The sequence below is a fragment of the Siniperca chuatsi genome, linkage group LG12, assembly GCF_020085105.1.
Source record: "Siniperca chuatsi isolate FFG_IHB_CAS linkage group LG12, ASM2008510v1, whole genome shotgun sequence".
Taxonomy (NCBI): Eukaryota; Metazoa; Chordata; class Actinopteri; order Centrarchiformes; family Sinipercidae; genus Siniperca; species Siniperca chuatsi.
In genome coordinates, this window is record NC_058053.1 from 17,963,740 (window position 1) to 17,989,052 (window position 25,313).

Genomic DNA, 25,313 nt, shown 5'->3' on the forward strand with positions numbered 1-25,313 from the left:
ATCAAACGGGGGAGAGAGGGAGGAGTACGAAAGACCAGGCTGGAAAACACAAATGAAGAGTGCTGCAGATATGTTAAAGCTGTGGGGAAAATGAATATGGTGTTTTCCAGAAACAAAGAGGCCTGTGTAAAGGTCACGGGCTGATTTGGTAATAAAAGCTGAGCTCAGATTCAGTGATGAAATATAACATGTTAATTTGTAAGCACACAGAACTGTGTGCTTATAGTAATATTATCAAGAGGGCAGAACAACAGTGGGTTACCATCACACTGAGAGGTAAAAGTCGGGTCAGTTTACCCCTGAATATGTGACACACACAAGCAGATTTATGAAATGGGGTTTAAACACATACAGTATATAAGAATTCTGTGTTTGACCAAATTGTAATTTCACTGTAATGTTGTATTTTACTTGTATAACAGAACTTGACAGGTCTGACTCTGTGATCCTTTTTTAATGCAGCATGCTCAATAGTATACTCAAAAGTATAAACGATGGATGGATAGATGAGGTACAAATAGAGATTAAGTGATTATACAGGACGCAAGTGTGCTTGGCCTTGGGATATGCTTGTGTAACACGGTTCATGTAAATGTCAGTGTGGGTATGTACTGGATATATAAACAAAATAAAATGCTACAATGTTAATTTCTTTGCACAGCTGCTTATTGTTTTACCTCTTCAGGCAACTAAAACTATTTGAATGAAACAATCTGAAAAGGCAACATCACTAAACTAAGCTAAACTGATAGCAACATTATTCAACCTGTGACAAGGGGTCATGACTAAACATTGAGTTGTTTAAAAAAAAAACGTGGTGACCTCTTATTTAAAGGTCTTGACAATAAGGTTTTGTATAACTTACATTGCATATTAACCATTATGAGGAACATCAGATGAAAAGACTGGCATACTTGAGATTTTACTTGTTGATTTTTAGTATATGTCACATGCCAATTATACTAAAATCAACCCATGAATAATGTATTGTTTCAGGACTTTAAATAGAAAACATTTTCCGAAACACCACTCATGTGACTCACTGACTTGAGTAAAGAAGTGTTTGACTCAAATATCACAATTCATTTGATTGTTTCCACAACAAAGGAAGCCGCTGCCTGAGTTTGATGTACAATTTGCATCCAAGCTTCAGACTGAGAGATACTATTATTACTGTGGGTTAATAAGTACAAGAATGTAATGAGGTGACGCTATCTTTAGGCGTCTCTCGGCTTTTGTGTGGTCTGTAGGGTCAAATGCAAGGATGACAATGCTTCATGAGGACTTTCAAACTTTATCTGATGATTTTAGGATCATTTTCTCACCCTTCACTGTGACAGGTGTGGTGGTAGATGTTTGGTAAGGTTAAAATGAGCAGATTGGATCAAAGCAGATTGACAGCGGAGTCAAACTAATCCAAAAAAGGAGCAGGGAGGCAGGAAAAACCAGAAACAAGCAGGGACACGAGAACCGAGGCTGGACCGCTGTGGGTACAAGGGCACAACTGACAAATTGGACAAATGACTACTGTTTAAGAGCAGGTACATGGGCGGTTCCCTGGTAGCTTACCTGGCAGAGCGCGTACCATGTATCAAGGCTGAGTCCTTACCGTAGCAGCACAGGTTTGATTCCAGCCCAGGCCCTTTGCTGCATGTCATCCCCTCTCTCTCCCCTGCCTTTCCTGTCTCTCTCTCCAGCTGTCACTATCTAAATAAAGCAGAAATGCCAAAAAATTATCTTTAAAAAAAAGAGCAGGTACATAAATATATACCAAGTGGCTGATTAGGGGAAATGGGGGGCAGGTCTGCTGGCAGTGAGGATCAGGTGACTGGGAAATGGCGGAAGCCGACTGGGGACTACTGGTGGACAGGCAGGGAGTGACAGGACCAGTTTGAACTGGATAATGGCAGGAAAAATTAAGTCGCTTTGACATCCAGAGAAACATTTAGTCTTTTCCCTGATCTGTGAGTTTCATCCATTTCTATACCTCTAATTTTAGTATTTAGAGTGTTTTCTTCTTAATGACTTAATTTTACTGCCAGTTCTTACTTAACTTACTGGAGTATTTCTCCATTATGGTCGTGCTACTTTCACTTACAGTGGCTATAATCAGACAGGGTTATCTATGGAAGCGTATACAGGACTATATTCAAATGATAATATAAACTTGAAAATTAAAATGTAATTCCACAACAGAATTATAATTTTCCACATGTGTATGTGTTATTTGAGTAAAAATGAAAATGAAAATGCAATTCATTCATTCATTTTCACATACTTATATGGGCTTTCGATGACTATATTAAAATGAAAATGGAAAAGCTGTTTAACATTTAATTTTCAAAGTTGTAACCTGCTGTACAGTGGACAATAGTCAAATGTTAATTCAAATTTGAAAATTAAATATAAACAATGTAGCTTAAATTTCCAGTTCCCGTCCAATTTTTTCACAATTGAGAATGACTTCCGGATGGGAGCCGAAACGTCTTGATTCTGAAAACAGTGTCCAGATGACTACGACTGAAACCTTTTCTACGATGGAACACTCCTGGACGAATGAGGGACTACACCGTCCTATAAACAATGTAAACTGATTTTCCATTCATGCTAGCAATATTTAAGTCAAAATGAAAATGAAATTTTGAAAATGAAAACTGCATTTGACATTTCATTTTCAAAGACTTAAAGGTGCTATTGATAACACTGATAACATCCAGCCACTAGGTGACACACTCCCCAACCCCCATTTCATTCCAGTGGTTGCACAACCTGCATATTTCATGGTTGAGTGGAGTGAGACGTGATATCACATGATGAATTTTTAGTTTTGAATTTTGAGTAATGAATTCATTTTGCAACATATAGCTATACTTTAGCTATAGATTTATATAGGATATGGCTAGCTAGCTTTAGGTAACCCTTTCCCCCCATCATTTAATAATTATAGGGGCCCTATATTGCAACAATTACCATAAAATGACATTTCAATCATCAAAAATATAATGCTATTGTGGAATTACATTTTAATTTTCAAGTTTACATTATCATTTGAATATAGTCCAGTATACACTTCCATAGTTAGCACTGTTGCCTCACAGCAAGTTTTCTCCAGGTACTCTGGCTTCCTCCCACAGTCCAAAGACATTCAAGTTAATCGGTGACTCTAAATTGCCTGTGTGACTGTGAGCATGAATGGTTGTTTGTGTCAGCCCTGTGATTGACTGGTGACCTGTCCAGGGTGTAGGCCTACCCCGCCTCTCACCAATTGTCAGCTGGGATTGGCTCCAGCTGAGTGTATAATATGAAAGGTGTCGCTCGTTGTGACAAACGTAGAAATAATTATTACCCAACTCTGCAGTTCCCTTCAGCTCTATGAAAAAATAAGTCTTTCAGTTCCTGTTTTTGGTCTCTACCAACTCCTGAGGGAAATATCAGGAGCTGCTAAATGCTCCACTTTGTTCAACAGTTAGTTGCTACTTGTGTCTGTCTGCTGTTTGGTGCTGAGCAGGTAGCATACAGTGGGTTTATAGAGCCTTTTCATTGAAAACAGCTACATGCCCGGAAACAACACTGATGAGAGTGGTGAGACCTTGAGAGTAAATCAAAACATTAAAGTTGCGGCCGTAAAACCCAAGGGTGAAATCTTCAGTGAACTCCGTTCCCTGCAGTGATTACATGCTTGGTAAAACCGAAACAATGAGCTGAAAGACAGTAAAACGCTCTGTAGAACTGAGGGGAACTGCAGTTGAGTGAGATCTCTGGGTTTGTTAATGCCTGCTGAGATATTTAAGTACTCTTGTGAATCCAGTCCTGTGTTGATGACTGGGAAAGACCAGCGTCATCCTGGGATGTTGTCTCTGCCCGCTGATGTTGACCGATCAGATAACCACAGAGGACAGTCAAGGACAGTATGATGTTTTGTCTGCTGTTTTCCATCTGCTGTTATAGTGGTTTGCCCTGTTGTAGCGGCCCTGTTTAATAATTAAGTTGATGGTTACAGTTTCTAGTTCAGCACCCTGAGTGTCGCCTCCATGTGAAGTCAATATTCAGTGACACTGGAGCTGTGAAGTCATTTGAAACAGTTAACTCTTTTTTTTTTCTCATCAGGAATGATGGTGCGATGAAAAAACTAATTCCTTAGAAAGAGCCACAAAATTTTTTGTGAGTGTGCAAAACATCCTCATAAAACTTTATTTTGGGACATTTACCTTCAATAATTTGTTGAATTCCTTGTTGAGATAAGATGTTGTGAAAGGATATCATGCAGCAAGGAATTACTCAGTGTAAACCAGTTACACAGAGAAAAAGCTGTTTAATTTGATGGAAGAGATAACTCAACAATCAATGATACAATTATTTGCTGGAGTGTTTATTTTCATAAATGCATGGTGAACAAAACACAACAGTGATTTAACTAAAGTTAGCTAACATTAGCCCACATTAGCTACTGGACCGAGTAAGGCTGTAGCAGCAGTGTATTGAATTGTGCAAGGGTGCAAGCTTTAGCTTTTCATTTGTAAGAGGAATATTGTGTTGTTAGTTACATAGTCTCACTTTAAAGTCTCTAATAAACACAGTTTATCAGTGTCATGCTAATTGTTGGGAGATTAAGATTCTTAAGGGCTTAATGTGAAAACAGCATAGTTACGAAAAAGGGAAAGCTTTGTGGAATTTTTAAAAAATATTGTCACAAGAAGGGACAGATATTTTGGACACATGTTAAGCTAAATTCACAGATGTTCAGAAAGATACATTTTTTCACAAAATCTATTAAGCTATTCAAAATAGCATTTGGTGTGAAATCAGTAAAATATGCAAAAAGAATCACAAAAAATATAAATGGGATAAAATCAGCTAAATGTGGTAAAAGTTTTATAAAGAATCTTTTATTTCCTATCTGCTATGAGGTGTTAAAACCAAGGCATCGAGTTGTACTTGAATGAAGAATAAATGGTATTATTGACTGAAGGCCCTTAAGCTCCACTGAACTCTATTTTCTCCCAAGGAACTGAACAGACGGTACACTAAGTTTAAGTAGAGAGCTGTACTGTCAATGCAACACACACATGCACACACTTCAATTTACACTGCCCGTGCCCCTGCAGTGTGTGTCAGTACTGCCTCCCTCTGGTCTATTGAGACACTACACCCGGTAAAAAAAAATAAAAAAAAAAATAGGCTAAATCAATGAACAAGTGATTTTTTTTAAATCCGAGAAAGGGCATTTTTGAACATTTTACTATTCTATTATACTGAAATTACTTAAATATCCCCACCAGACTTCTTTTAAGATATAGGCCTATAAAAACGACTCTGCTTTGATGTGCTTTTTCCAGAGAAAGGTTCAATTATCAGAATCAGAAATACTATTGATCCCCGAGGGGAAACTCTTTTGCTACAGCAGCTCACTATCACGTCAGTGCACACAGGAATATAAGTACTAAGCAAAAAATATATATAAAGCACTATAATACAGGTCAGAAAATAAATTAAGTACCAAGTGGGATAAATATAAAATAAAATAAGTGTGAAGTACAAAGTGGGTTTACCGGTTGAAGATAATAATATGGTATAAAGTAATAGTGCATGAACTGCCAAGATAAGTTAAATGTAGCTTATTTATAATGAGACAGAGGATATTGCACAGAATATCTAATTACTAACTAACTAACTAATTACTTCTCCTTCTCTTTCATTGAAATCTATTAATATGCAAATATTGTTCATTTCTAAAGTTTTACTGCTGGACAGAAGATGTCTCCTATTTCACTGAGTGAAGCCCATTCTCAGTGTTTGTGACCTGGAGGTTAAAGTTTCCACATCACTCTGTGTAAGTTTCACATTGAAGCCACTAGGTGGAGGGCTTCATCCACCTGCCTGTACTGAGCTGCAGAAGCAACAAGCTTAACTAACTTAACTTCCAGCAAATCTATAATAAAGCTGTAATGCTCAATACTTTATATTAATTACAATAACAACAGACTTGTCAGTTTATTTTATTTAAAGTTAGTGGGGGGGGGTTCAGGCAAAGTACTGTAAATATTTAACTGTATCATACGTCCTTCAGCATGAAAGTCCATTTTTAACCTTAGCAACAGAAGTTTGACCAAACAAAAAAAAGATCTTAATTTAAGATCTAGATCTTAAGATAGCTTTTTCCAATCCAGTTTGCTCAGTTGTCAGGGCTTTAGTATGAGAAAGTATTTTGTGTCACAATAACAAAAAACAATAACTGCATTGACTGGGAAGGGATCAGTATCATGGACCACAAGTCAGTGAACAGCAAGGGAAAGATCAGGGAGGCCATCCACATCTTACACTGGGGACCATCCGGTAAAAGCTTGTAAATGGAACTTGAGTTAAGATTTTGTTGTGTGTCAAATCCTTCCTTCAGTCTGGCCTCTCTATACCTATTAGAACTACAAGGTAAACATAATGTAAAACCCTAACACTTAACTTAAAAAGCATTTTTAATGATTAATACAATAGAAAATGTATTGATGATGTGGTGATCACAAAGACAATAAAATCATTCCCCAATCAGAAAGCCTGGATGAATGGAGAGGTGAGGGCTCTATCTAGAGCCAAAAAAGCTGCCTTTCAGTCAGGTGATAAGGAAGCATACAACACCGCTAGAGCGAGACTGAAAGCTGGCATCAAGGAGGCAAAGCGGAAAAATCAGCAAAGACTGGAGAGAGACCTCAACACCAACAACACAAAAGACATGTGGCAGGTAATCAAAAACATCACAGGCTACAAAAGCAGTATCATGAGTGAGGCAACGTTACCAGGTGAGCTAAACACATTTTATACTCGTTTTGATCTCCTCAACAAAGAGTCAGCTGTAAAGTCTCCTCCGCCTCCAGATGTACTGTCCACAGCGGATGTGAGAAGAATCCTGCTGAGAGTGAATATGAGTAAAGCTGCTGGGCCTGATAACATCCCTGGCCGTGTATTAAGAACATGTGCCGACCAGCTAGTTGGTGTTATTACTGACATTTTTAACATATCACTGTTACAGGAGATTGTTCCCACCTGCTTCAAGACAGCCACCATCGTCCATGTACCTAAAAAGTCTACAGTGTCTAGTCTAAATGACTACTGCCCTGTGGCTCTCATCCCCATTCTGATGAAGTACTTTGAGAAACTGGTTCTCCAGCACATAAAGAACAACATCCCAGCCAGCCTGGATCCTCACTAGTTTGCTTTCAGAACCAACAGATCCACAGAGGATGCCATCTCCACTGCCCTCCACTCAGCCCTCACACAGCTGGAGAACAACAACACCTACGTCCGAATGATGTTTGTTGATTTCAGCTCAGAATTCAACACAATCTCCCCCATGAAACTGGAAAACCTAGCACTCTGGGCTTGAGTACCACACTCTGTAACTGGATATTGGACTTCCTTCCAAACAGAGCCCAGACAGTTTGCCTTAGCGGTCACACCTCCTCCACTCTAGTGCTCAACACTGGAGCCCCCCAGGGCTGCGTGCTCAGCCCCCTCCTGTTCACGCTGTACACACGTGTTTGCAACCGACATGGAGACAACTCTGTTGTGAAGTTTGCAGATGACTATACCGTCATCGGCCGGATTTCAAATAACAATGAGACTTCATATCCCATATCGGGAGGAAACCAACAATCCTGCAGAGTGGTGCACAGAGAACAACCTACTGCTCAACGTCAGCAAAACGCAGGAACTGATCGTTGATTTTAGAAAAAAGGATTATATATTGTCCTTATTGTCAACAAATACCATAAAAATCCCATTTGTCTCTCAAAACTGTCTGGCTTCCCGACTCTGTGAGTAGAACTCTGTCCTAAAACAAAAAAAAATTTGTTCCTACTGAAGATGTAAATCTTTTTAAAGGGGACCAATTGTGCTCATTTCCAGCTCTATATTTTTATTTTGGGATTCCACTAGAGTAGCTTTGCATGATTCACAGTAAAAAATCCTTATTTATCTTATACTGGCCCTTTTACAGCCCCTCAGTTCATCCTCTGTCTGAAACAAGTTGTTTTAGCTCCTGTCTCTTTAAGGCCCCCCTCCCTAAGTGCTATGAGCAGAGCAGCGGATGGATGGGCGCGTGCGTCCTTGTACTTCGTGGGCAAGCTGTGCCAGGAGCAGATCCTGAGCACAGATGTCGCAGATTAACTTTTTATTTTATTTTTTTAAATTCCAAATAATTATACAAACAGTACAAACAAATAAGTCATCAATACAGATGAGGGCAGATGACCGATTACCATGACATCCGAGTTAGGCATGCAGGCTCGAAAGTAGAAAAAAACGTTGGAAACCAACTGTTCAGAGCAGTCTGAAGCCTGAGCTTTTTGCTCACAGGGATATACATTTCCATTCCTTTACAATGTTTATTATGAACATCCGACTATGTTACATTATATATATGACAGAAAATATGGAAAAGCAAAATAGGTTCTCTTTAAACATATCACAAATATGTAGTTTAAAATTTTTTTTAAAGGCTTTAAAAACGTTACTCAAAAATGAGTACTTAGTGCATTTGTTTGGGACTATTTTCAGCTGCGGATTAATACCCATTTGCAGCACAATTCAGCAGTGCAATGTATGTGGTATTGGATTACAAATAAACTACAGTGCCCATGTTCATAGTAATGAAGGAACAGTGCAACAGTGTGGCTCATTGATGTGTTTTGTTTTTTCGTCTTTTTATGGGATTTGTTGACAATGAGAAAAATATATTAATTTTCTTAAACTTATCCTTTAAATTTTATTTCTGAATGGTATTTATTAATACTACACAGTCAGTACCTACTGCTTATGTGGGTGGAACCAAAGTCAAAGATGTAGCCCTCAAAAACACTGAAAAGAAACATGATTTAGACTAAACAGCAGGTGCTCATGTGCTGCCTCTTGGTAAGCAGGCAACATCGTCCGCATCTTAAACAGAAATTGGTGACAGAGACATTTCGTCTGACAGCGAGCATTCAGAGGACGAGCCTCTCATCTGTGGTGATGTAGTTAAGGAGGTCAATCGCTGTCACGACTCCAAACACCATCTGCTTCTGACAAGCTGACCCATCAGCCTTATCTGGAGAGAGACAGTAGACTAGTTACACTGACATGCAATGACTAGCTAAACATAGAAGAAAACTGAAAACAGAAAAGGAGCAGGATAAACATTAACTACAGTAAAGTACAGACTGTTGTGGTTATTCATTTGTTATGGAAATACTGGCAAAGCTACAACATTTGGGAAGCTAACAAGGTGGGCACAATGAAACACGTGGTGGTTATGTATCTGACTATTTCTTGACACTGAGCAGTTGCAGACAACCAGCAGGACTGTGTCTTATGAGAGTTTACGCCAGCCCTCTGGACAAAATCCAAACTAGGTTTTTATTGGAAGTTATGGATTGTATTGCACCCCTTTTACAAATTATTTTTAACAGCTCGCTGTCTACTGGCTGCATCCCAGATTACTTTAAAACTGCTTGTGCTGCCTTTGACACAATTGATCATGGCATTCTTTTAGATAGACTGAGGCATTGGGTGGGCATATCTGGCACTGCACTAGACTGGTTCTCATCTTATCTGTCCAATAGGAAATTCTGTGTCGCCATTAATAACTTCATGTCATCCGTTTCCCATATCAAGTACGGTGTGCCTCAAGGTTCAATTCTGGGACTCAATTACTGTTCTCCTTATACATGCTTCCCTTGGGTGATGTCATCTGCACACATGGTATTTCTTTTCATTGCTATGCGGACGACACTCAGTTGTACCTCCCTGTCAAGCCCACTGTCCTTTTTGATAGCAATTTATGTTTTGAGCAACATATCAGTAAGCTTGTCCAATCATCGTAGAAAAGGTTTCAATCGTAGTCATCTGTCCACTGTTTTCAGAATCAAGACGTTGCGGCTCCCATCCGGAAGTCATTCTCAATTGAGATTGGTTGAATTGGTTTTCTACGATAGAACACTCCTGGACGAATGAGGGACTACACCGTCTTGTCCAAACATGTTTTTATCACCTCAGAAATATTGCAAAAATCCGATCTATTTTAAATCTTAGTGATGCAGAAACTGTTGTACATGCTTTTATCTCATAACGCCTTGATTATTGTAACAGCCTGTTCACTTTTCTTAATCAAAACACTTTGAAACAACTGCAGACTGTACAGAACTCAGCTGCTAGGCTTTTAACCAGGACCAAGAGGTACGACCACATCACACCTGTTTTAGCCTCTTTACATTGGCTCCCTGTTTGTTTTAGGATAGATTTTAAGATCTTATTGATTACTTTTAAGGCTCTTCATGGCCTGGATCCAGATTATATTTTAGACCTTTTAATCCCTTATGAACCTTTACATAGTTTAATCTTCGGGCAGGGATCTTCTGTCTGTTCCTGAGTCCAGGATGAAAACTAAGGGGGACAGAGCTTTTTCTATCAGGGCCCTGAGGCCCTGGAACAACCTGCCCGAAGAAATTAGGTTGTCTGAGTCAGTGTCTTCTTTTAAGTCTCTTCTCAAAACGCGTTTTTATCGGAAAGTACTAGTATTTTACATGAGCTGTCTGTTTATTTTATTGTTTTTATGTATTTTATTTCTTTTATATTTTATCATTCACTGTGGTATTTTATTTCTCTTTTTGTGAAGCACTTTGTTTTGATAAGTGCTCTATAAAGTTTTATTATTATTTTTATTATTATAATCAATTAATCGTATATGTAATTTTTTTAAGCAAAACTGCCAAACATTTCCCATTTCCAGCTTTTTAAATGTGAGGATTCATTGCTTTTCTTTGACTTATGTGATAGTAATTTGAATATTTTGGGGTTTTGGACTTTTGGTCGGACAAAACAAGCAAAGTGAAGATATCGCCTTGGGCTCTGTGAAATTGCTGTTATCCAATATTTTATACACCAAACATTTAATGGATTAATCGAGACAGTCAGCATATAAATCCATAATGAAAATAATTGTTAGTTGCAGTCCTAGTAAAGGGATTACTAAGGATAAATAAAATTATTGTCTCACACACTGGCTGCATCAAAGACAGGCCACTGTCCTAGCACTGATGCACATCAACACAGCAGCAGCTTTATCACATTCACACCCGGATCGGCTCATCCTGACAACTTCTTCTGTTCAGCTGGGGACCTTTGTTGCATGTCATCCCTCCCCTCTCTCGCCTCATTTCTTGACACATATTTACTATCTTCAATCAAATAAATGCAAAGCAAATATTTAAATAAAGTATCTTACACTGGGTGTGATCATGCACCACCAGGGCAAAGTGGTCTGTTTCGAGGACACGGGAGAGATTCCCCAGGTTGTCTGTCAGGTGCACCTGAGAGCACAAGTGTAGGGAGATTAGACAAGCATGTAAATATGTTAACATGTAATGTATTGTATTTAACAGCCATGTGACCATGCACTCCATGTGTTTCTACTGACGGACCTGTTTGAAATGCTTGCAGAGCACCTTGATGACAGCGTCTGAGGATTCGACCTTTCCAGCCAACACAGAGGACAGAATGGATCCCAGAGTCACCATCCCCAGGATCACACTGTGAAAAACACACACCCCATCAACTGCTGATCCTCTATTAGCAGGACACAGGTGATAATGATGTACATTAGGAAAGGTGTAACGCAAAGCTACTATCTGTATCTGTACAAAAATATCTGTTTCCTGTTCTGTATTTAATTATTTTCTACTGCTGTGCTCCTCATAGATATATAACTTCGTCCTTCACCCTCCGCGGGTGGTCTCATCCTTTGAGCACGGGTCCTCTACCAGAGGCCTGGGAGCTTGAGGGTTCTGCGCAGTATCTTTGCTGTTCCTAGTACTGCACTTTTCTGGACTGAGATGTCTGGTGTTCTTCCAGGGATCTGCTGTAGCCACTCCTCCAGTTTGGGGGTCACTGCCCCGAGTGCTCCGATGACCACGGGCACCACTGTCGCCTTCACCTTCCAAGCCTTGTCCAGCTCTTCTCTGAGCCCTTGGTATTTCTCTAGTTTCTCATGTTCCTTTTTCCTGATGTTGCCATCACTTGGTATTGCAACGTCAACCACAATGGCTTTCCTCTGCTGTTTGTCCACCACCACGATGTCTGGCTGGTTTGCCATTACCATTCTGTCAGTCTGAATCTGGAAGTCCCACAGGATCTTGGTTCGGTCATTCTCTACCAGCTTTGGAGGTGTTTCCCACTTTGACCTCGGGGTTTCCAGTCCATACTCTGTGCAGATGTTCCTGTATACTATTGTATCCATGTGCCCACTTATCTTAACCGCGATGATGCCTGACATGAGCTTCCATGTTGTGGAGAGACAGGTTATTGGCCGACAGTTGGATGGGACTGTACCCTTTGAGGGATCCTTCAGGATCAGGATTGTACGCCCTCCGGTAAGCCATTCAGGGTGCGTCCCATCCCTTAGCAGCTGGTTCATTTGTGCTGCTAGGCGCTTGTGGAGAGAGCCGCCAGCCACCTCCCTCTCCCATATACTTTTCCAGTACTGTTCAGTTTCCAGCCTTGGTGGGTCTGCTCTGCTGTTATCACGCGTACACTTTCGCAGGTTGAGTTGCGAACAGCCGGTTAATACTTCTGGTACCTCTGGTGTACCTCTCATGTACCTCTTTAGGCGGCTGGCCAAGACTGGGAGCCTTTGTTTGGCAGTTTCAAGTCTTGAGCAAGCCTTGGTTGTGGGCTTTGAAGTAACCATTCATCCCACATCCTTTGCATGTAACCCCTCTGACTAGGATTACTGGAGTAGTAGCATTCCAACAGAGCCTTGTTATCGCACCTCGCCCATCTACGCCTTGTTCCATTAGCCCATTTTTCATCACGGTGCTATTTGTGCTATATATATATATATATATATATATATATATATATATATATATATATATATATATACCAACTACCAACATGTGTGCACATTATGTGCTATTAATCAAACAATAAAACAGGATTTGTATTCAAACCTGACCTTTAAAAAAAGAAAAATCTAAATTGAGAAAAGCTCTGTAACTGTAACAGTGGAAGTCAATTCGACTTCAGCTCCTTAGTTTCCTGTCGTCTGTCAAGTCACACAAGGAGCCAGGCTTCAGTGTTGGATCATGAGGTAAAAATAACACCTGTGGAACATCTGTTGATCTTTATCCTGAACAACTGCACAAAGTTATTAAGAATGAACTTGGTTGAATGACTGAATATTGAATGTAAGCTGAAGTCCACCTCAGTGTTTAGCCTTTTTGTTTGCATTTTGGCAAATCTGCATCATGGAAAGTCCTGCTGTTTTGGATACTTGCAGTTCCTGTTCGTACTGTACAGACCAGAGTTTGGGTCAGTTTGATACTGAAGATACTGAAGAACTAATACACATAATTTCTTGAGGAGATATACCCTGATTCATCGACGACTGGGGCCTGGTCGAACGCTTTCTCTTTTAGGATCTCAATGGTTTTCTGGCAGGACACAGACGGTAACACAGTGAGGGGGGCAGACAGGTTTAGACACTGGACAGTCATGTTCCACCACCTTAAAGAGAGAGAGAAATGAGTTATTTAACACTAATCTGTGGTTTGGATTAGTTGCCCCGTTATACCCTCATGGTTGACTTTCTTACCAGGGTTTGAGGTCCATCGGAGCATCCAGTTTGAGGAAGCCCTTCTCACACATCCACTTGTCACTCAGGAACTTTGACCTGGAGGCAAAACAGACAGCAATGAGTTTGAACAAATAACAAAACAGATTAGAGGCTTCTCTGATTTCCGACACATTTTCACCATCCTATGTTTTGGCCAAGGGGTTTAAGATGCTGACGGGAAAATGCAACATCTCCGGTGCAAGTCCAGGGGACATTTGTTTTGCGTGTCATCCCCTGCTGTATCTATCTCTCTCCTCTTATTTTCTGTCACCTCTACACTGTCCTCTGTCTAAAAAGGGAAACAATCCCCCCCTAAAAAATTCAAAAGAAAAGTTTTGTGTGTGTGTGTGAGATGGTTGTCTAAGGTTGGCAAAAGAAGCAGGCACAGGCAGATAAATATTACAATCGTATGTTATATATCAGCGTTACAGACACCAAAACTCTAGAAAGGACTACAATGAGGCCTTGGTTCATTTGATAGCATGGGACCAATAATCAAGTGTAGTAGAATTAGCACCATGTAACTTGGCTGTTGAACAGTAGTAAAATGTTACTGTGAGTAAAGAGTTTAATAAATCTGTCTCTTACATGTAGTTTCGGACGGAGTCAGCCAGGATGACCACACAGCGCTGCCCCTCCTCAAGCTGCTGAGCCATCTTCATCGCTGCTGCCATGGCTGAGCCAGAGCTGCCGCCTGCAGTAAAACAGGCAAATTATTAAATCATAATTAGAGGGAACTAATAAAGAGGCTGTTATAAACCTCCACATGGCAGTGCAGTAAAATGTAGTGCCAAGAAAACCTGAACGGTATCACTTGGCCAGTGAACTCACCACAGAGAAGACCCTCCTCTCTGATTAGCTTACGTGACATGGTGAACGTTTCCATGTCAGTTGATTTATACCACATGTCAACAAGCTGCATATATTTGAAAGGGAGGGGGCAATAGAGCAGTAGGTTAAGTTATGTCATAAAACACATGATTATTGCTCAGTTACAAGCAGCTCATTGTGCAGAACAAACCAAAACTTGAATGTTCAAATGTACGTGTGCACAAACACACTCACAGATCTGTCCAACACTGTGGGGATAAAGTCGTATCCGATGCCCTCCACTTCAAAAGAAGTCTTCTGTTTGTTCTTCTCTTTTGATTCCAGCAGAATGGAGCCCTCAGGGTCCACAGCAACTATCTAATACAAACAAGACAACAGTGTTAAGACTGGAAACACTGCAGCATAAAGATTAAAAAAGAAGCACCACCAGGCTTGTTAATGGCTGAATGAGCAGACCCTTGCAGTTGAATGCTGTTTTTAAAAAAAAAAAAATCCTCTCCCTGACTTCAAATAGACTGCCCTGAAACATAAGTAACCTCATCTGTACATCACATGTTCTCCATACGAATCTCTCTCTAATCATGTCCATAGCTTTCACAAAATAAAACACATTCAAAGAGGTTCTTAATCACAACAGGGTGTGTGTCTTGCCTTGACATTGGGACACCTCTCCTTCAACTTCCGAGCAACACCAGTAAGTGTACCGCCTGTGCCGGCTCCAGCCACCAACATGTCCAATTTACCTGACAGGAAAACATATTTTCTTTCATTATTGGATAACAGCAAACAGTTGTTGGAGAGTACCTCAAGGATACACACAAAGCATTTTGGTGAGTAATACTGAATATAAACACAACCTTTATTTGTTTACCATAGAACTCCACAGGGCAGCTTTAAATACAATTCTTAAGGCAAATATTGTACTTTTTACTACACCACATTTATTTGATAACTTTAGTTACTTTGCAGATTCAGATTAATAATACAAAATATAATCAACAAAAAAATTATTAAATATTATTAATACAGGTCAAGATAAAACTTTATTGATCCCGGGGAAATTCACAAGCTACCCAGCAGTATATAAAGTCATTAAAATTAGCTCCACATTCACCAGCTGCAACATTAAAGCAATGTACATCTTAATGTATCAATAATTATAATCCAATATTATAATAAACCTTATTCTAAAATGGGCCATTCTGCACAATGTGTACTTTTACTTTTTGTACTTTAAGTATATTTTGATGGTAATACTTAAGTACATTTTCAAATGCAGGATTTTTACTTGTAACAGAGTATTTCTACACTGTGGTACTGCTATTTTTAAAGTAAAATCTGAGATGATCTGAGTACTTCTTCCACCACTGATCACTAAGCTACGATATATTGCATGGACTGCACCGTATATCAAAAAATACACTTAAATTGTAAAAAGAGTCTTAAGCACAAACCATCACATTGCTCCAGTATCTCCTCAGCTGTGGTATCGTAGTGAGCCAGAGGGTTGCTGGCATTACGATATTGGTCGAGGATGTGCGAGTTGGGGATCTCATTCTTTAGACGCCAAGCCGCACCAATATGAGATTCTGGTGAATCGAAAGCTGCAGAAGTAGGTGTGCGCACTATTTCTGCCCCGAGAGCTCTCAACAAATCCACCTAAAAACACACAGTGAGATCAGATTTCAATTCAGCCAAATGTCCCATAATGAACTAATGAGAAGTTGTGATCATTAAAAGAGCTGTGTACCTTCTCCATGCTCATTTTCTCAGGCATGGTAATAATGCAGCGGTAGCCTTTCACTGCAGCTGTCAGTGCGATGCCGATACCTGCAGGCAGCCAGAGGACTTATGGAATTTGCCATGTTCTCATCTGCACAGTTTCTGTTTTCTGCTATCTTGCCTAGACAACAACCTGCTTCTACATTTTTCTTGAGATGAAATCACTGGGGTTTTTTGTTTTTTTCACATCCTGCATGTTTCCCCATTATGAAGGTACCTGTGTTGCCAGAGGTGGGCTCGATGATTGTGTCTCCTGGTTTGAGGATCCCAGCTCTCTCAGCATCTTCCACCATCCGCAGGCCGATCCTGTCTTTCACGCTGCCTCCTGCATTGAAGAACTCGCACTTTGCCACTAAACACAGTCACACATGAAATAATACACCGAGTTTGTGTTTGATATAGAGTCTGAAACAGCTAGGATAAAAATCCACCAAGTTAACACTGTGTGAAAAGGTTGTTTCCATTCTTTTTTCTCAACATCAACATGTTTTCTGTGTTTTAAATCATTAATTTCAGTTATATTTTTTCAGTTAATCTGCTAATTTATCAGTCAGGTTTTAAAATAACAGAACACAAGCTTGTTTAATTTGTGTAGTTTTATTTTTGTTCCACAAGATTATGATTTGTTGAGAGTGGTGATGTATTTTTTTGTGTTCTGTTTAAGGAGATCAGTGATAGTGAAAACCTTCTTAATTTTATTAGTGACACCTTTTTCAAAATGTCTGCTGTTAAAAAGGCTTATACACTGTCCACACTGCACTACAATGAAACAGACCAGTGTAAAGCAGATTGTGGAAGAAGACTGAAATTAACTAATTTTGAACATTTTATTTGGGGAGTGTGGGGTCGTCCAAAGGTCTCTCTGTCTCCAACACAGCTGCCAACTACTACAAATTTGGGGCAGCTACAATTAAATCTGGAGTGAACTAGAGAAGTAATCCCTGTCACGTGAAAACCATGTAAGTATCGAGTGTATGGTCCTTTGTCTCATTAAGCCATGGAAACAAACTAGAACTTCACTTTCATCAGTTTAAGGGATTGTGAAAGGGCTTTTCGTAGGAGGCTTAAACTGATGCCTCTGACAGGTTTCATCCTCACTGAACCCAAAAACCTCCCCAGGCTGCCAATACGAGACGGTGCAGCTGAGGAAATACTGTACTGAAATCAAAGAAATACATAATGTAGCAACAAGTTTCATTTTAATTGTGGCTGTGCTTTGCTCTGTTGGCCAAAAGAACAACAAGTCTTTCATTTTCACCTCCCTGTTCATGTCACACAGTGGGCAACAAGCCACATGATCGCTTAATGTTCCCTTCTAAACAGCAGTTTCTTCTTCTTAAGCAGGAAGCTAATGGGGACACAGCTGTATCAATAGCCCTTGATGAAAGCAATGACAGCTCTTCCACTTGCACATATCAATTTAATGTTTGTCTGCATGCCTTGTTCCCTGAAAGAAGTCTTTCTTAGCCTTCTTAGTCTTACACTCTAATCTACAGCTGCTAAGCTACAATCAAATCCAGCCAGCACTTTTTTTCTGAACACTGAAGCTTCTCGTCTTTCTGGCTTTTCCAGGAAGGAGAACAATAATGCTGTTGTTAGGCGTTAGTGTCTCTCCTTCTCTGAAATGGGAAAAACTCAATTTTACTCTCCAGTCCTTTTCATCTTCACCATACCATTTACATCTCTAGATATCAGATTCAAATTAGCATTACTGTGGGACAGCTAGTCAAGCCTCTGCACAACCTGCAAGAGGTAAAGATAACAAACAGTGTGCAGTGCAGAACTGACGACTCCCTGTCCAACTTTTGTCAACTATTCCCATGTATACAAGGGTGGACTAAGTACAGATTCATACAAATTCATAGACTGGTGTAGAAACACTATCATGATGTTTTGTAAAAAGAGTTCATATAACTATAAGCAAAAACATTTCTTTTTTTGCGAGTTCTTACCTTAAAGTAAGTAATTTTGTGCAAAGATGTGGATGTGCCAATGTTTTCTCTGTTATATTAGCATGTGTGGGAGAGTGTGTGTGTCATATGTTAGCTTTGCTGGAATCATATGAAAGCTTTTACTCACAAACATCACACTTGAGTCCAAACTCCTTTGGGATTTTGTTCAAACGAACCAGAGGTGTGTGTCCAATTTTCCCAAGGATGTTGGGGAGGATGCTGGGGGCATTGGTGCTGTGATGGACAGAAGAGAAAATACACCATCAGCTGTCTGTAAATAAATTACATGGTTACCATTACCTAATGATGGTTTGGAGGAAATATGCTCACACACACATCAGTTATGATGCATACTGAACAAAGCATTGCTCATTCAGCTACTTTTATGTGCTGTTCAATACAATTAAACATTCAAAACACACTGATGATGGGATATGAAATAGATGGTGCGCTCTTTTTGTAAATTGATGCGTGCAAATACCGCTATTGGGGACATGCAAAGTTAATTCAAGGTGATGTTTTCCTTTTTTAAACTTTTACTTGGATTACTGAACGGGCCTAACGTTTCGGGCACAGGCCCAGGAGCCCCTTGGCCCCAGAGCCTCCGTTTCTTGTTGGAAAGTCACAGAGCTCAATTAAAAGTAGGGATGCCTTGATCCTTATCAGAGTCTTTTAATACTGAGTATCTGCAGCCGCGTCATTTGTAGTGGTTTTGTATCTCTTTCAGTCTAAATGTCTTTCTCCCATGTAGGAGGGGTGGGGACCCTTTAACATGTCTGTGTCCAGGGGCCCATTGTCTCATTATTTGTCCATGCTCACACTCCAGCAATAATTAATTCAACAATGTCAACTGATTTATTTTCCGAGCTTTCATTAATATGACTCTTACTGTGCTGGGTGGCTATGAGGTGACTCTGAAATAGGTGCACCCAGCCTCCAGGTACACCTGCTGGGCAAATCAGGCCGGATCCAGTTCCTCTGATCAGCAGTCACTTCTCCGTTCTCCAGATCACTCTCACTGATTGATTCATCCTGAACCTTGAGACAGTCCTGTTCTCGATTTGCAGATAACCTGTGACCACCGGTGATGGTTACAGCATCCCCATCCACACTGGAAGACTTTTGACCCAGAGTGATATCTGCATTTATCATCTTAGCTGCGTGTGGGCAAAGAGTAGGAACATCTTCCAAAGAGGTACTGTCAGAAACAGAAGGCATGGTTCACCTGCAGGGAGATGGGACAGGTATTACAATCACACATGCACATAAACAAAACCTTTCAAACTTGAATGAATAAACAGAAATCTTGTTCTGCTTGAATCTGGCTAAACATTAATATACTATACATCTCAGGAATGTTGGTCTGTTCAAGAAGGGAATGACTTTTCAACAGATTTTAGGAAAACACAATAACACCATACAGTTAAAGCTGCATTCGTTGTTTTGGCCACTTGTGGGCAACAGAGTAATTTGTAAAGACAACATTGCCATATTATCACCATATAAAGTTGTTACGTTACATCCAACAATCACAGAGCAGCATTATCATTCATTTGGAGTCGTGTTTCTGGCCACCTGATGAATGTAAGTCTAATATTCACTCTCTTTTAGCTCTGTTTTTGGTCTCCACCAAATTCTGAGGGAAATATCAGGCTCTTTAGCTGCTAAATGCTCCACTATGTTCACCTGCTAGTTGCTAACTGTGTCTATCTGCAGTTTGGTGCTGAGCAGGTAGTGCAGTGGATTGTTAGAGCTTGAAAACAGCTTCCTGCTGTGGCTGAAAACGAAGAGAGCAGTGAGAGTGAACCAAAACAGTAAAGTTATGGGCTGTAAAACCAAAACAATTAGCTGAAAGATGCTAAAACGCCCTGTAGAGCTGAGGGGAACTACAGTGTCAGTAATAATTTGAATGCTCACAATGACAGTGCTAACATGCAGATCATGTTCACGATCTTAATTTAGCACAATCTTTCTAATTAGCACTAAACACAAAGTACAGCTGAAGCTGATAGCCATGTTATTAGTTTTGGATGTAGCTGCTCATAAACCAGTACCACCAAGTATTGAAAAAGAAAGTGACCTCATGGTAGCGCTACAGGGAAAATCAGGACATTGTCAAAGTAATTGGGATACATTAATTGGGGACCATAAATGTCTGCACAAAATGTCATGTCAATCCGTCCAGTAGTTGTTGAGATTCCCTGACTTTTTCCTCTAGCGCCACCCCGAGGTTGACATTTTTAGTTTTGAGTGAAACAAATGTCTCAACAACTACTGGATGGATTTACATTCAATTATACACACACTGATGTCCCCCCCAGCAGTGGTGGAATGTAACTAAGTACATTTACTCAAGTTCTGTACTTAAGTACAAATTTGAGGTACTTGAACGTCTTTTCTTTTCATGCCACTTCTTCTACTCTGCTACGTCTCATATTGTACTTTTTACTACAATTATCTGACAGCTTTAGTTACTTTACAAATTAAGATTTTTGGACATAAAATATACAAAGAGCATATAAAATATGATGTATTGTTAAAAATGTAACTACTTAGCAGTATACACAAGTACAGCAGAAACGATTAGTCGATTAACAGAAAATTAATTGCCAACTATTTTGATTGTTGAAGACATTTTTCAGGCAAAAACGTTTCATGGCTCATTATTTTCTCATTATTTTCTGAATTTTTACAAACCAAACAATCAATTGATTAAAGGAGAAAATAATCAGTAGATTAAACCATAATCATTAGTTGCAGTCCGATACAAAACAGTTCAAAATGAGCTCCACCTCAACCAACCACAACAGTAAAATCTTGATTTTACATTAATGCATGATGATGAGTGATCTAATGATATATATATATATATATATATATATATATATATATATATATATGTAATACTTTAAGTACATTTTGATTATACTTACATACCTTTACTTAAGTAAGATTTTCAATGCAGGACTTTTACTTGTAATGGAGTGTTTTTACAATGTGGTATTAGTACTTTTACTTAAGCAAAGGATCTGAATACTTCATCCACCACTGCTCCTCAGGATGAATTTTAAAAACTTCGATCCCTTTTCATCTAACTTTGTGTTTAGTGCTAATTAGCACATGGAAAACATAACACCTGCTAAACATCAGCATGTTAGCATGCTGTCTTAGCATTTAGCTCAAACTGTGTCAAAGTACAACCTCACAGAGCTTCTAGCATGGCTGTAGACTTTTTGTCTTGTTTTTAATGGCCTGGTGTTTTTCTGTCTCTCTCACACAACTGGTTTTTCTTGGTAACCTGCTTGGATGAAAAACTACCACACCATCCAAATGTGGCTTTTACATGCCACAGTACTACAGAGACCTTGCCAGCCAGTCCTTTTTACCACATGAAGTGTTAACAGATATCACAGCTCCTCACTCAGGGGTGTGACCTGTGACACATGTCCAACCTCATAAACATAGCTGACTAGTATACCGTACTCATCTAGACCTGCTCTATAGGAAAAGTGCAATGAGATAACTTCTGTTATGAAATGGTGCTATATAAATGAAATTTAATTGAACCAGTGCTGACTACAAACGTCACTGAGCCACTGATGGAATTTACTGTAATGAGATCAGGTTTATCAGTATTTATCTTTAGTCCCCACATCTTTTGGACTATTGTCTCTGCACATATTTCTTATTTCTGATACTTCATACTGTGACTTTTTGCACATTCCTGCACAAACTGTACAGCTCTTTCATTCTAAAAACAGATATCCTGTAAATACATTTTATTTAAAAAAAACATTTTTATTGTCAAGTATTCTATTTTCTATTTATACTACATTTTCTCTTACTATGTTTATTGTTATGCACCAAAATACCAAAGTAAATTCCTTGTATGTGAAAACCTACTTGGCAATAAACCCAATTCTAAATCTGATTCTGTAATAGCACAATAAAGACTCATTAATGTCATAAAGGCATGGCTCTGATCATTATTGTGTGGCCACAGAGCTACTGAATAACATTAAATAAACTTGTAAGCACTGTTATCTTCACATGGTGATGTTTTTAGCATTTTGCTAAACAATGATTTACTAATAATAAAAAATAATTAAATCAGTATCAGCTGGATATGTGAAGAGATCAGTATGAGACACTATTTGGTTCAAAAGTACTGCTAAAGGCAGTAGCGGTTGGATTAATCAGCAGATTAATCCATAATCATTAGTTGCAGTCCGATACAAAACAGTTCAAAATGAGCCCCATCTCAACCAACTACAACAGTAAAATCTCGCTTTAACATGAGTTGCATGAGTGATAACAATCTAATGATATGATATACATACACACACATATATATATATATATATATATATATATATATATATATATATATATATATATATGTACATTTTGATTATACTTACATACCATACACAAGTACAGCAGAAACGATTAGTCGATTAACAGAAAATTAATTGCCAACTATTTTGATTGTTGAAGACATTTTTCAGGCAAAAACATTTCATGGCTCATTATTTTCTGAATTTTTACAAACCAAACAATCAATTGATTAAAGGAGAAAATAATCAGCAGATTAATCCATAATCATTAGTTGCAGTCCGATACAAAACAGTTCAAAATGAGCTCCACCTCAACCAACTACAACAGTAAAATCTTGCTTTTACATTAATGCATGATGATGAGTGATAATAATAATGATATGATATATATATATATATATATATATATATATATATATATATATATATATATATATATATATATATATATATATATTAATCAAATGATGTGTGTGTGTGTGTAATACTTTAAGTACATTTTGATTATACTTACATACCTTTACTTAAGTAAGATTTTCAATGCAGGACTTTTACTTGTAATGGAGTGTTTTTACAATGTGGTATTAGTACTTTTACTTAAGTAAAGGATCTGAATATTTATTTTTGAGTATAATTCAGTTAAAGTCACTTGTGAGAGAGTTTTGAAGCAGAAGTTTACTATCTCTACCCTTCAGAGCACATGACTCCCATGCTTATGTCCAGTCAAAGTGTCTGAACAGCAACTTAACACCACTAACTGCACTTCATGTTTACTCATCCTGATCTTTGCCTCCTGTTGGTTTCCCCAACAAAGCAAGGTCCACGGGGTCATCTCAAGAAATAAACTTTTTCTATTACATGTTTTATACTGAAGTCGCATGTGTGGGTGACCTAAATAAGATGTTTGTCAAGGCCTTACTTACTGCTTTATTTTATGCTGGAATAAAATATTAATAAAATAGTCGTTAAATATTTAACTGCAAAGTAGTAATTCCTTTTTGATACCTTTTTGATGCTAAAATTGACTAGATGTGGCTCAGCCCTACCTATAATTTTCCACCAGCTGCCACTGGCTAAAAGCTCATTTATATTTGTTCACTCTTCTGACAGTGACAGCTGAAGCACAGCCGTCTTAAGAGTACAACTGTTCTTTATTTTATTTCTTTGTACTAGATTTGTTATCAGATGTTAGCAGACTATATACAATAGGTAGGGAGATAAAGTATCTGTCAAAGACATCAGAGAGATGCAGTTTTGGAGGTTAATGAAGGTGACTCCTGGTCTTGTTTTATTTTAAATGGGCTAAACCAGAAGACACAACAGTCTTCTTCACAGCGGACATTTTGAATTGTCATAACAGGGAAAAGTACAGTTGTTGCTAATCACATTAACGATGGCTCTGTTGTATTTAAGTGTCCCGGTAAGTCATGACAGTGTGTCAGTGAGCCAGCGTGCACAACACCAGGATCCTGAAACTGAAGCAGCTAAATGGAATTCAGCCGTCATTGATTGTATTACTTAAACCTGTGACGTGTTTAAATCGATTAGTTTATTAACAGAAGATAATCGGCAACTATTTTACTAATAGTAAAGTACTAATGGTCTCGAGCTGCTTACTTAAAAAGCAGGTCAAGACGCATTTGTTTAGACTTGCTTTTGTTTATTTTTGTTTTGCCTTTTAGCTGGATGTCTGCATTTAATGTCTATTGCTGTCTCATATGCTTTTTTGTGACGTCTGCTCTTGAAAAGTGCTATATAAATACACTTATTATTGTTATTATTATAAATCAGAATCATCTTTAAGCAAAAAAAAATGCCAAAAACTCACCTGTTCCAGCTTCTCATATGTGCATATTTGCTGCTTTTCTCAGTCTTCTGATATTAAGCTTAATACCTGTGGGCTATGAACTGTTGGTCAAATAAAACAGAGGGGCATTTTTATACGTTTAATAATTGACATTAATTGATCATGAAAATAATAATAATTAGTGCAGAGCTACTTTTATTTTGCCTCATTCTTTTCAACACCAGTGAGGAAATGTGAGTCGTCATTAAAAGCTGCTGGATGCTTATTGTATCCGGTTAATAATTTAGCTTCAATGTAATTTAACATCATTTAGCAGATTGGACAAAAGGAAGCACATCCGGACAAACATCCTATCGAATAATTTATAGTCTAATATCCTATTGGTCAGTTCGTAGTTATACAGTTTTTAAATGTTATATTAATTCGCAAAATTAATTCACATTTTTAATTGCGACATTTATAAAAAAAAATGTTTTGTCACAGACCTAACCTGATGAAAGTGATAAATAACAATGTAATAACCTGTAACGTGTCCATCTCTGCTAAATCTGACAGCCTCGACAGATATCACGTCTGGTTAGTCCTCATTTATATTAGCCAACTTTAAATACAATATAAGATACATGTAGGCTAAATCAAGAAAAACGCGATGTTACTGTCTGCCTTTAAGTGCCGGGCACTCACCTGTCCGTCAGACAAGACACCGATGTGAGAGAGAGAGATGCAGGACGGAGGGGCCGAGGGGTTTTTATAGGTAGGCAGGTAAAGGACCAGCATGCACCTGGGAGTCTTTTTACCAGGACAGAGGCAGCAGGAGACATGATTTCTTTGATCTTTGTTAACTTGCTTTCTGTATGGACAGTGGACTTCTTTTGCCTGCTTACAGCTCATTACTGCACACATATCTGTGGACTTTAGATTTCAAGTTTGTTTGATTTTGAACTGATATGTTTTGTATGGAAACT

At 38.7% G+C, this 25,313-nt stretch overlaps 1 protein-coding gene across 1 annotated transcript; it reads right to left on the reverse strand.

Moving 5' to 3' along the window:
* Window positions 1-8,146: 8,146 nt before the first annotated feature.
* On the reverse strand, window positions 8,147-25,249 carry cbsb (cystathionine beta-synthase b). Its single transcript, XM_044216584.1, is given in 17 exon segments — window positions 8,147-8,984; window positions 8,986-9,076; window positions 11,252-11,336; window positions 11,448-11,556; window positions 13,396-13,530; window positions 13,619-13,696; window positions 14,228-14,333; window positions 14,471-14,555; window positions 14,705-14,827; window positions 15,122-15,213; window positions 15,925-16,129; window positions 16,221-16,300; window positions 16,470-16,604; window positions 18,332-18,438; window positions 19,094-19,429; window positions 24,370-24,449; window positions 25,033-25,249. Coding segments are annotated over 15 exon segments (1,818 nt in total). The 5' UTR covers window positions 19,423-19,429; window positions 24,370-24,449; window positions 25,033-25,249; the 3' UTR covers window positions 8,147-8,926.
* Between the last annotated feature and the right edge of the window lie 64 nt (window positions 25,250-25,313).